Source organism: Quercus robur, chromosome 2, assembly GCF_932294415.1.
Source record: "Quercus robur chromosome 2, dhQueRobu3.1, whole genome shotgun sequence".
In the NCBI taxonomy this organism is placed as follows: Eukaryota; Viridiplantae; Streptophyta; class Magnoliopsida; order Fagales; family Fagaceae; genus Quercus; species Quercus robur.
Window position 1 is genome coordinate 75,346,596 of NC_065535.1, and position 12,765 is coordinate 75,359,360.

The 12,765-nt window shown below is 37.3% G+C and overlaps 1 protein-coding gene and 2 long non-coding RNA genes across 3 annotated transcripts; 1 reads left to right on the top strand and 2 right to left on the bottom strand.

The window, feature by feature from the left end:
• Positions 1 to 3,712: 3,712 nt before the first annotated feature.
• On the top strand, positions 3,713 to 7,290 carry LOC126715030 (cation/H(+) antiporter 18-like). Its single transcript, XM_050415460.1, has 3 exons — positions 3,713 to 4,089; positions 4,766 to 5,767; positions 5,846 to 7,290. Exons 1-3 carry the CDS (start codon positions 3,889 to 3,891, stop codon positions 7,052 to 7,054), a joined length of 2,412 nt encoding a protein of 803 aa, XP_050271417.1. The 5' UTR covers positions 3,713 to 3,888; the 3' UTR covers positions 7,055 to 7,290.
• Positions 4,688 to 9,336, bottom strand: LOC126715032 (uncharacterized). The gene is made up of 3 exons (XR_007651738.1): positions 9,044 to 9,336; positions 8,821 to 8,937; positions 4,688 to 7,006 (listed from the first exon to the last, which is right to left on the bottom strand). It is a non-coding gene; the product is annotated as an uncharacterized LOC126715032 (long non-coding RNA).
• A 59-nt stretch (positions 9,337 to 9,395) lies between these two features.
• On the bottom strand, positions 9,396 to 12,608 carry LOC126715031 (uncharacterized). The gene is made up of 5 exons (XR_007651737.1): positions 12,295 to 12,608; positions 11,000 to 11,943; positions 10,741 to 10,907; positions 9,501 to 9,580; positions 9,396 to 9,409 (listed from the first exon to the last, which is right to left on the bottom strand). It is a non-coding gene; the product is annotated as an uncharacterized LOC126715031 (long non-coding RNA).
• Between the last annotated feature and the right edge of the window lie 157 nt (positions 12,609 to 12,765).

The window sequence follows — 12,765 nt, forward strand, 5'->3', positions numbered from 1 at the left end:
CCTGCAAAACTTGCTTCTATGGTGGCTAATGCAGCTCAAGTTCAAGCTTCCAATGCTTGGCTTACTGACACAGGTTGCTCAGACCATGTGACTCCTAACTTGTCACAACTCTCCCTCATGCAGCAACCAGTTCAAGGATCAGAGACTGTCACAGTTGGCAATGGCCAAGAACTACCAGTGACTCACATTGGTAATGGTGAGCTTTGAACCTTAACTCATAACTTTAGGCTTGATAACATTCTAAGAGTGCCTGACCTTGCTTCCAATCTTCTTTCTGTTCATAAACTTTGCCTTCAAAATAATGCTTTTTGTTATTTTGATGCGCATAAGTTCTTAATTCAGGATTTACCCATGGGGAAGATCCTCTATGCAGGGTTGAGTAAAGATGGAGTTTACCCTATTCCTTCTAATCATGATCTGTCTTCAACTTCCTGCCTCAATTCTGTCCAGACTCCTGCTTTTGTCACTATCAAACCACATCATATTCTGCTATGGCATCATAGACTTGGGCATCCAAGCTCTAAGATTTTACTTTCTGCTTTAAAACCTGTATTTCCTTCTATTTCTTTGTCTCAGATTGATGATGTTTGTTCATCTTGTGAATTCTGTATAAGTGCTAAAATGCACAGGTTTCATTTGAATAAAACACCTCTTGTTTCCACTTCACTTCTTGAACTTGTGCATAGTGATGTTTGGGGTCCTTCTCCACTCACTTCTCTACTTGGTTTCAATTACTATGTAATTTTTGTTGATGATTACTCACGGTTTACTTGGTTATTTCTTCTCAAACATAAGAATGAAGTCCATGGTTGAAACTCAGTTCAGTTCTAAACTTAAGATTCTTAGGACTGATAATGGCTCTGAGTACATTAACAATGATTTTAAATCCTTTTGTTCAATTTCTGGTATTCTCCACCAATCTTCTTGCCCTCACACTCCTGAGCAAAATAGTGTTTCATAGAGGAAGCACAGGCATATAGTTGAAACTGGTCTTACTCTTCTATACCAGTCTCATCTTCCTCTCAATTATTGGTCCTATGCTTTCTCTGCTGCAACTTATCTTATAAATAGAATGCCTTCTTCAGTCTTAGGTTTTCACTCACCTTGGGAGAGAGTTTATTCAAAACCCCCATCTCTTCATGCTCTTAAGGCATTTGGTTATGCCTGCTATCCATACCTTAGACCTTTTAACCAAAATAAGTTGCAGCCCAGATCTAAACCTTGTGTCTTTTTAGGCTATCCTCCACTTTCTAAAGGTTATATATGCCTTGATCCAACCTCTAACAGAATATACATTGCTTGTCATGTTTTGTTTAATGAGTTTCTCTTTTCTTTTGCTCATGATTCTAGTTTTACTGATCCTCATCTTCCCTTCTCCTCATCTCTATCTAATTGGTTTTCTACACCTACACAAATTGTTGATAAATCTGTCCATACTTCTTCTACTGAGTCTGCTGCTATTTCCACACCTCCTGACCTCACATCTTCTCTTCTTCCCTCTTTTCTTTCTTCATCAATTCCTATTCCTGTTGTTCCTCCACCTTTGGCTGTTCCTTCCTCTATTCCTACTTCCTTGTCTATTACTGCTCCTGTTCCTCCTCTATCTTCCTCACAAACTGTTCCTAGTGTATCTGAGTCTAATGCCATTGTTCCTGTCTCCATTAATTCTCATCCAATGCTCACAAGGTCAAAGCATGGTATCTATAAGCCTAGAGTTATGTAGGTTCAAGCTGATTACACCATCACAGAACCTCCTTCTTTCACTATTGCTTCTAAACACTCTCAATGGGTAGTTACTATGGATGCTGAGTTTCAGTCTTTACAGAAGCAAGCTACATGGTCTTTAGTCCCTCTTCCTCCTCATAAAAATGTGGTCACTTGCAAGTGGGTTTATAAGTTGAAACGGCATAGTGATGGCTCTATAGCAAGATATAAAGCCAAATTGGTTGCAAGGGGATATCTTCAACAATATGGCATGGATTATGATGAGACTTTCAGTCCTGTAGTGAAGCCTGCTACTGTGAGGATTCTCCTAGCTTTGGCTGTCCAATTTGGTTGGGAATTAAGGCAGTTAGATGTCAGTAATGCATTTTTGCATGGGGTTCTCAAAGAAGAGGTGTATATGGCCCAGTCTTAAGGCTATGTTGATCCTGCCTTTCCTTAGCATGTCTGCCTCCTTCACAAAGCTCTTTATGGTCTCAAACAAGCCCCTAGAGCTTGGTTTGAGAGGTTTACTTCCCAATTGCTGCACATTGGCTTTTATGCTTCTATTGCAGATGGTAATCTCTTTATTTTAGGCATGGCTCTTCAATTGTATTTCTGTTGCTATATGTGGATGATATAATAATCACAGGCAACAAATCCATCACTTCTAGTTCTAATTGCCAAAGAACAACACCATACCAATGAGGGATCTCCTATCTGCAGGGTCCCCAGCCCAATCAGAATCACTGTAAGCAGATAAGGAAATGGGACCAGAAGTGAATGCAATTCCAAAGTGCAATGTGCCTTGAAGGTATCTAAGAATACGTTTAGCTGCCTGAAGATGATTTTGAGTAGGAGTACTCATATGTTAACATGCTTGTTGGACAGCAAATAAGAGATCAGGTCTTGTAAAGGTAAGATACTGTAAGGCACCAACCAAGCTCCTATAGGATGTAGGATTAGATAACACTGGACTATCATTAGGTAGAAGATGAGAGTTAGGTGAGGAAGGAGTTTTACATGGCTTACAATCAGTCATGCCAAACTTCTTAAGGAGATCAGAGGCATATTTGGTCTGATGAAAAAATAATCGAGAAGAAGTGTAGTCAATTTGCAGGCCAAGGAAGTAATGGAGTAAACCAAGATCTTTGAGATCAAAATCCATCCCCAACAACTTGATAATAAAAGAGACAAAACTGGATTTGTTGCTTGTGATTATTATATCATCCACATATAGCAATAGAAATACAATTGAAGAGCCATGCCTTAAAATAAAGAGATTACCATCTGCAGTAGAAGCACAAAAGCCAATGTGCAGCAATTGGGAAGTAAACCTTTCAAACCAAGTTCTAGGGGCTTGTTTGAGACCATAAAGAGCTTTGTGAAGGAGGCAGACGTGTTGAGGAAAGGCAGGATCAACATAGCCTTGAGGCTGGGCCATATACACCTCTTCTTTGAGAACCCCATGCAAAATAAAAATTGGTGATTTATTCTTGTCATTTATTCTTTCTGGGAGATTGGTGTGTTTGGATACTGCTTATTTTGTTAAAAACTAAAAACTGAAAAACTGAAAACACTGTAGCAAAATAATTTTTAAATGTGAGAATAATGCTATGGGACCAATTTTTAATGAAAGTTTTGTTGAAAAAAAGGTTTGTGGGTCCCGCGAACAGTGCACGGGACCCACTGAAAACACAACACAGCCACAGAGCGTGCATCTAACAAAAAAAATAAAAAAGAAGAAGCGAGTCGCTGCCTTTTCATCAGTACCCAAACGGGTACTCATTCTACTGTAGTTTGGTGCATGAACGGAGTCCACATTGACTGTGTAATGATAAAGAGTAAAGATGTCACCTTTTAGAGATCATGAATATCTTTTAAGCGGAATTATTAGGCTCAAAGATATCACCTTTAGAGAACATTATTATCTTTAAAGTTGGATTATTAGACATCATCATTAGAGATGGAAGGTGGGTCTCCACATGTGTGTGACTGTGTGTGTGTGTAGGTTCAAAGTTGTTTGGTATGATGTAGAGGATGCTAGTGGATTTCTTGTGGTGGTAAACAAGGAATACCATGCAAACTCAAGTCTAATCTCAATCAGGTTTTAGTTTGAGTCTGATAAGATATCTCTCTTTGCAGGCTCTGAAGTAAACTAATTTTTGTGGACTTCGTTAAAGCGAAATGGTTTCCAACGCTACAGCAAGACTGATATGTCCATCTCCAATGAAACCTACATCAAATGGAATATTTCAGGGAGATGATCCTCTTCAATTTACACTGCCTCTTGTCATTTTGCAGATATGCCTTGTACTTGTAGTTACAAGGGGTCTGGCTTTCATCCTAAAGCCATTAAGACAGCCACGAGTTATTGCAGAGATAATTGTAAGTTCATTTCTTCTTCCCATACTTGCATTAAATTTAATTAAATATCAGTTTCTCTTGCTTGATATGACATACTTTTGTGCACCCACTATCACTTTAATCCCTTAAGGCAGATATTAAAGAGTAGTGCATAGGTCCTTTACTAAATTTTCCCCCTCAACATTTGAAGTTTAAAAAGCTAATAAGAAAACCTATGTGGGTTAAAAGTTTTCCAGTTTATGGTGTAAACTTGGAGTTCTCATGATGTGGTTTAGGTGCCACAAATTTGTCAGTTACAGTCGCAATACCTTGTAAAATACAAAAGAAGTTTTATTTTTGAGTTTAAACAATCACTTGGTTCAATACACCTGCATTCTTGTTTGCGCGTGTATTTATCTATCTACCCATCTACTGTTTTTTATTTGTTTTTCCCCTTGGAAGGTTTACTTTTCAGAACAGAGGAATAGTGGTTGCTTTTGAAAAAGATTAAAAAAAGAAAAGAAAAGAAAGAGAAATAACTGTTTTACGTAGGTCAGATCACTGAATAACGTAAAATGTTGGAGTTATGGAGCCTGCTCTATGGATTTCACCAAATTGACATTTTCACATTTAAAATTACTCAGCCAGACAGAAATAGCTACCATTGCTTAAATTTGTTTACATTTTAGTGAGTTTACCTTGTGTTGCTATTTGAAAGGGAGGAATATTACTTGGGCCATCAGCTCTGGGACGAAGCAAAAGCTATATGCAAGCAATTTTCCCACCAAAAAGTCTCCCAGTCTTAGATACTCTAGCAAACATTGGTCTTCTATTATTTCTATTTCTGGCAGGACTTGAGTTAGATCCTAAATCTCTTCGTCGGACTGGAAAGAAAGCATTGGGCATTGCTCTTGCAGGAATCAGCCTTCCTTTTGCATTAGGAATTGGTTCCTCATACGTCCTAAAAGAAACAATATCTAAAGGTGTAAATGGAAATGCGTTTCTTGTCTTCATGGGTGTGGCCCTCTCCATAACTGCCTTCCCTGTCTTAGCTCGTATTCTGGCTGAACTGAAACTTTTAACCACTGATGTTGGAAAAATGGCTATGTCAGCTGCAGCAGTCAATGATGTGGCTGCTTGGATTCTACTTGCTCTTGCCATTGCACTCTCTGGCACTGGCAAATCTTCCCTTGTCCCGCTTTGGATCTTCTTATCTGGCTGCGTTTTTTTTGTTTGTGCAATTTTGATTGTTCCCCCAATCTTCAAATGGATAGCCCAGAGATGCCATGAAGGCGAGCCAGTAAAAGAGACTTACATTTGTGCTACATTGGCCGTTGTTCTGGCTGCTGGGCTTGTTACTGATGCTATTGGAATTCATGCCATGTTCGGTGCTTTCGTGATTGGAGTTCTCATACCAAAGGATGGGCCATTTGCAGGCACTCTTGTGGAAAAAGTTGAGGATCTTGTATCTGGTCTCTTCCTGCCACTGTACTTTGTTTCAAGTGGATTGAGGACAAATATAGCCACAATTCAGGGGCTTCAATCATGGGGTCTTCTGGTTTTAGTCATATTTACTGCCTGTTTTGGGAAGATATTTGGCACTCTTTTGGTGACTCTTCTTTGCAAAGCACCTCTCCGTGAAGCTCTCACATTGGGATTCCTAATGAACACTAAAGGCTTGGTTGAACTCATTGTTCTCAACATTGGTAAAGATAGAAAGGTAATGTCAGTGTTCATTCAGTTTATGGTGGGAATCAAGATCTTATGGTTCTAACAGCTTTGCCTTTTCCATTTGCAGGTATTGAACGACCAGACTTTTGCCATTATGGTTCTAATGGCCCTGTTCACTACCTTCATCACCACACCTATTGTCATGGCAATATATAAGCCAGAAAAAAGGAAAAGAATGGCTGATTACAAGAATAGAACAATTGAAAGGAAGAATCCAAATACCCAACTTAGGATTTTGACCTGCTACCACAGTGCAAGAAACATTCCATCAATTATTAACCTCCTTGAGGCCTCAAGAGGATCTGAGAAGCGTGAAGGACTTTCTGTGGATGCACTGCACCTCATGGAACTCTCTGAGAGGTCCTCAGCTATAATAATGGTACATAAGGCAAGAAAACATGGGTTGCCCTTCTGGAATAAGAGCCAGCAATCAGATTCTAACCATGTTGTTGTGGCGTTTGAGGCTTACAGGCAATTAAGTCATGTGTCCATCCGGTCAATGAAAGCAATCTCATCAATGTCAGACATGCATGAAGACATCTGTAACACTGCTGAGACAAATAGAGCTGCAATTATAATTCTTCCATTCCATAAGCACCAAAGAGTGGATGGTTCACTCGAGACTACCCGAAATGACTTTGTCTTGGTTAATCTTAAGGTTCTTGAACATGCACAGTGCTCAGTAGGGATTTTGGTTGATCGTGGACTTGGTGGAACCACTCAAGTAGCAGCGAGTAATGTTTCTTATTTCATTATAGTCCCCTTCTTTGGGGGCTGTGATGACCGTGAAGCCCTTGCTTATGGGGTTCGCATGGCTGAACACCCTGGTATAAGACTAATGGTCATTCGTTTCATAGTGGAACCTGAAAGCATGGGAGAAATTGTCAGAGTGAATATAGACTCCTCTTCTAGCACCGAATTGAGGTCATCAGATGAGGAGTTCCTTGCTAAATTCAAGCAGAATATGGCCAAGGATGACTCCATCAAATATGAAGAGAAATTGGTCAGAAATGCTGCAGATACAATTGCTGTGCTCAGTGAGCTAAAGTGCTGCAATCTGTTTTTGGTTGGTCGAATGCCTGAATGTGAAGCAGCCTTGGATTTAAGCAGGAGTGATTGCCCAGAACTGGGGCCTGTAGGAAGTTTGTTGACTTCACCTGATTTCTCAACAACAGCATCAGTTTTGATAGTCCAGCAATATAAAAGCAGAGCATCTCCAAATTTGACCCTGCAAATGGAGGATGAGTCACCTGACAAAGACTCAGAATCTAACTAATTGAACTACAGAATGTAATTGAAAGATGTCAGATTAGCTTGTCTTCTTAGGTTATGATTCTCACTCTTAGACAAATCACTGTCTCTCCTTGTTATACATTTTTTTTTTTTTTATAAGAAAAGCTACTTATCATATGGTCATTTGTTTAGAATCTCATATGTTCTTATTCACTTAAAATGATTGACATTTTACATCTCAACACATTAAAGAATAAAGAACAAAATGAAATTTCTTTATCCCTTATCTTGTCCTTCGTGAATGTTGTGTAATCTATGATAATATGAATCGACGCATAGTCCATTACTGTCTAGATTTTTCTCTAAACACAAGCGTAATAGTGAATGCTTAAGGGCTAAACTAAGCATCTTTTTCATGACTAGAGGGGGCTGCCACAATTCAGAGTTCAGACTGGTATAAGTTGTGTTACCTGACATAGAATAGCTGGAATTTTATAATTGGAGGGATTCTTTATATGTGTTTGTATTGCTTTATGGTATTATAAATTTGTTAAGATCGTTAGAATGGAAGTTTTACAAAATTGCTATGATCTGCAACCCTCTCTTTTTATATCCTTTCTTTGCCTAATTCTAATTGTATCTTTAATCAAAGATAAGGTTCCATGGGATGCATATTGTGAGTTAATTTTTTAATGCAAATTAATTAAGGCCATTCAATATTTAAGGTTATTCAAGGCATTTGCAAATTAAGTGTACCATTCCGGGTACCCCACAGGATTTAATCAACTTGACCAATCAACCTGGCCATATGGGTGGTTCTTTCAGAAAGGGCCAAAGTTACAAATTCTTGTTCCCCCACAAAATGCTCGAGTTGTAACTTGTATCTATACCTAGTTGTAACTTGTGCCTATACCCAATATATGTGTAAACTTTGTTCTCTTTTAAATTTCAATGAAGTTATTGATCCCAAAAGCCCATATGTGGGTACACAAGTATGGAAAATATTCTCTCTCTCTCTCTCTCCGTGATCTCTGTGCCAAATAATTCTTTAAAATGTGAAATACTTGGGGGTGACGTCTCAAAGTCTTTTTCTTTGTTTGTTGTAACATAGTGTTTGGCCTTTTGAGAATAGGAATGGCAACAAGACAGGATCAGATCATGAGTGTCTCGTCTTCATCTCGTCTCCTTTTCAGGGTGAGGCAAACCCATGTGAAGAGGCAAATCCAGTTCAAAACTGGGAAGGAAATATTTTACTTGTTCTAATGAGATAGCTCTAATATGATGATATAAAAAATAAAACATAAATGGAAATGACAATGGTGAAATATTTTACTAGTAGCTTCCACATGTATGTGGGCATGCCAATTCAGTTTTTCCACTCATTGGAGCACTCAATTCAATTTCGTAGATATGGAATATTGCATGCTAAAATCATGCTGCTTTTGGGAGAAATATAGTGAACTCACCTAGCAAATCCGGGTGATCATCATAGAGAAGAGTGGCAAACTAACAATTGTAAACAAAACCACTAGGAAAACTAAAAAAATCAAGGCCACTAAAAATACTGAAAATTACATGAACAAGAAACTTTCCAATAAAACAAGAGCAGTGAACAAACAGAGCCATAACATATTGTAGACCTTAGTTTTGAACTTGTGCTCCCTCCTGTACATTTTTAAAATGTCTACGAATGCTTTATAATGTCTATCGTTTTGATTAAAGTGTTTCTGTAGAAAATAAATTCATCACTAAAACGCAAGAAACCAGCATTTGCTGTTGAAATTCAACAGAGCAAAACAATATATTCACCTTTATCTAGTTCACAGTTCACAAACCAAAATCCTCTGCTGAAAGATATGCAGCTTCCAGAAGAAATCTTCTGAACTCATCAAGCAAATCCGCATGACCATTGAAAAGAGAGTAAATCTGAAATTGTAAGACAAAAACCTTCTAGAATACTGAAAATTACATTAACAAGCAAACTTTCCAAAAAAAGAGCAGCAAAACAAACAGAACCATAGCATATATTTACCTCATTGTAGACATCATTTATGTCCTTGTGCTCATTCCAGTACTTATTCCAAATGTCTAAGAATGCTTTATAAACATGTTCATCATTTTGAAAGCGTATCAGTAGGAACAAAGGTCCTCATTAAACCGCAAGGAACCAACATTTGCAGTTGAAATTCAACAGAGCGAAACAATATTTTCACCTTTATCTTGTCCACAAAGCTGATAGCTTCCTGACATTCAACCCTCTTCTCTTGTGGAAGAGCCTCATAATCGTCAAGGGCTATTTCATGTCCCTTTGGCAAGAAGATGTTAAACCCAGAAATCGAAGCTATTATGCCCTTTAAATAATTCCTTCAATCTGGTCGTGATGCCGACAGTGTCAATTCTGCAAGTAAAAACAATGGCACGATCCATTAGGTTTTAGACGCAATGTTCCATTAATCCAAGACGAAACTTCATAAATGCAATGAGTGTACCTTTGAGCATTAAAATCTTTCATGACCATTAGGAACATGTCATATTTTTCTCTTTGGTCTTGAAACGTTTCTTTCACTTCCTTGAGATAGGTCCAGGCATCATATATTGTTAGTTTCCTCAAGAGTACCACCACCATCACCACCATCTACTGGGAGTTGGAATTGCCCACAGATTCAAATCCACAAATATATATATATATATATATGTATGTATATGTATATGTTCAAAATATTAGTACAACCACAATTCATCCCAGACTCTATAGCAAAGTTGTTTGATAAATCACAACCTATAAATGTGCCCTCAAAAGTTTATTACTTTCTGCTGATCGCATGACACTCGGTCAATTTCAACGGCAAACTGTAGAGAATTGCCACTTCAGAAGCTTTGTCAAAATAAATTTGACACTAAAAGAGAAAGTATCTTGTCAAATACTTTGTGATAAATCTCACCACACTCAAATAGAATACTCAAATGAGTTATTATTAAAATAGAAGTTTTATTGATGCTTAATACAGTACACACTTTGCTACGCACGCTACTTTCACTATTTCTCTCTTGCTATTTCCCTTACACTTGTTAAATACTACTCTTTGTAGAAACAACACTTATTGGACTACTACACTCTTCTTTTTGGATGCTGGATAAAATCCGTAGAAGGCCTTTATATTAAAAAACAAGCCATTAACTCCTACAAACCTTCGTGTTGAAAATGTAGAAAAACTTGGTAAAAGAAAAGTCAACAAAGGCAACACATTTGCTTCTTGAACTTCTCTTCGCCTAGCCTAAGCTATTGTCCCTAATATGCAAACAAATAACACATGAAAAATGTTTCACCGTCCAAACTAAAGTTGGTGATGAATTCTACACAAACTAATCACAAAAATAAAACGCTCTAATATTTCATTTGTCACAAACCACTTAAAAAATTCTCACATGAAAACTTGTCTAAAATAAAAATCCAATTACAACAAGCAGAACCCATTACAAAACCAGGCAAGAGCATGATTCAAATTCAAACAATAGAACAGAAATATAACCCATATTTCTTTTCCCTCAAAAAAATTCAGAAAATTCCATCATATAAAAAATCACCAAGCAAAAACATTAGAGATGTTTAAAATTTGAAAAAAGAAAAAAATCTACCCTCGCACAAAACATTTTCTAGCAAATCAAACAGAACAAAGGAACAACTGTAAAAACAACAAAAGAGAAAAGAATACGGAGAAATAAACTTACAAGTCTTCAGGTGAAGAACCAGACGGCTGTTTCTTTGGTGGAGCAGCCTCATCATCCTCAAAGGTTATTCCATTCCCCTTCGCAAAAAGGTGTTAAACCCAGAAATCAAGTTAACATGCCCTTCAAATAATTCCTTCACTTTGGAAATGAAGCCAACAGTATCAGTTCTGTAAGAACAAACAATGGCATAATCCGTTAGGTTTTAGATGCAATGTTCCATTAATCCAAGACAAAAACTTCATACATGCAATTACTGTACCTTTGAGCCTCAAAATCATCCATGAGCTTAAGAAACTCTTCACATTTCTCTTTTTGGTCTTGAAACGTTTCCTCCACTTCCATGAGATAGGTTTTGGCAACATTCATTGTTAGTTCCCGAGAGGTATCACCGAGACCGCTCGCTGGGACTTGGGATTGCCCATCTCTTCACATCAACATATATATATATATATATATATATATAGCATAACAATTCACCCCAGACTATTGAACATCTATAGCACAGTTATTCAATAAACAGAATATATTCATACCATCAATGTGATCTCTATGAGAGTACAAAAGTTTAAAACTTGCTGATACCCATGGTTCAAATTTCTCATTAGTGGCATTGTCTGCTTGGAGAGCTAAGATTTGAATCCCTCCCCCCATTGTTGTAATCAACCAAAAAAAAAAAAAAAACCCACAAAAGGAAAAAAATTCCAATCTTTCACATGAAAACTTGCCTAAAAATAAAAATCCAATTACAACAAGCAGAAACCATTACAAAACCATCCAAGAGCATGTTTCAAATTCAAACAATAGTATAGAAATATAACCCATATCTCTCTTCCCTCACAAAAATTCAGCAAATTCCATCATGCAAAAAATCACCAAGAAAAAGCATTAGAGGTTTTTTTTTTTTTTTTTTTTTTAAATTGGGGCAAAACACTACCCTCCCATGAAACATTTTTTAGCAAACCAAAAACAGAAACTTTTTATTGAGTGAACCAAACAGAACCTAAGGAATCAAACAATTCTACTTCTACCTAAAAATAAAAAAGTTAAAATCAACAAAAGAGAAATTAAAGCGTACAGAGAAAGAAACTTACGTGTCTCCACTCAGAGAACAAGACGGCTGCTTGGATTGTGAAGAGCCACGATCGTCTTCTAGTCTCTTCATTTCCGAACTAATCCGCCACGAAATTCTCAAATCTCAAAACACTGACCAAGAAAAAAAAAAAGAAACGATAATATTTACAAAGCATATATCTCCCATGAAAGAAAAAGAGTTTCAGGGGATGTAGCAGAGTTGCTTCACATGTCTGTTCAATAAGAAGCTGTTAAAGCAAAACTTGTTTGCCCAAGAAGGATAAGAAAGAAAGAAAGAAACCAAAGAAAACCAGCTCTTGCAAATTGCAGAACATCAGGAAAGAAAAGGTAAGATAGCCATTGCAAATTATTTACATAAGAGATGCCAGAAAGAAACTTGCTGTTTTTGGTTACATTTTTCTAGCTAATCAAATCAATATCCGAAATCTAGAGAAACAAACAGAAAAAAGAAGTAAAACTTACAGATGATGCGAAGGGCCTCTCTCTGTCTCTCTTTCTTGCTCACTTTCTCTCTCGCCAATCCACACCACACGGCTTTTTTTCTTTTTTCTTTTTTCCCTCCCATTTTGATGTAAACGTCTACTTATACGAACCCACTTGGGCTAGAACATTAGGATGTCTAAAACACTTGCCACTTGTCCACATCTGAATGGGTATCCTTACCCTTGAAATGGTGTTGTCCCCAAGTCAAGTTGTTGTAGCTAAATTGGTTAACACATTTTGAATTATTATTTTTTTTGGAAGCTGATATTTAATAAAGAGATCTAGGATTAATAATTAATAGTTCCCATCTGCTGGCAAGGTCTATACCTTTACACTTGATTAAAGATTAGATCATTATTAAAAATAAAAGCTCAAAGCTCATGCAACATGGAGTGCCATTCTATTTGGTGTCAATTTCACCAATCCAATCGACTTTCATGGCAACCAAAA

What these genes read in the sequence shown, in the direction of transcription:
- LOC126715030 (XM_050415460.1), top strand. Translation starts at nt 3,889, where the DNA reads ATGGTTTCCAACGCTACAGCAAGACTGATATGTCCATCTCCAATGAAA. An exon ending in GAGTTATTGCAGAGATAATT is followed by an intron (nt 4,090 to 4,765) that starts GTAAGTTCATTT and finishes GCTATTTGAAAG; the next exon opens with GGAGGAATATTACTTGGGCC. An exon ending in ACATTGGTAAAGATAGAAAG is followed by an intron (nt 5,768 to 5,845) that starts GTAATGTCAGTG and finishes TTCCATTTGCAG; the next exon opens with GTATTGAACGACCAGACTTT.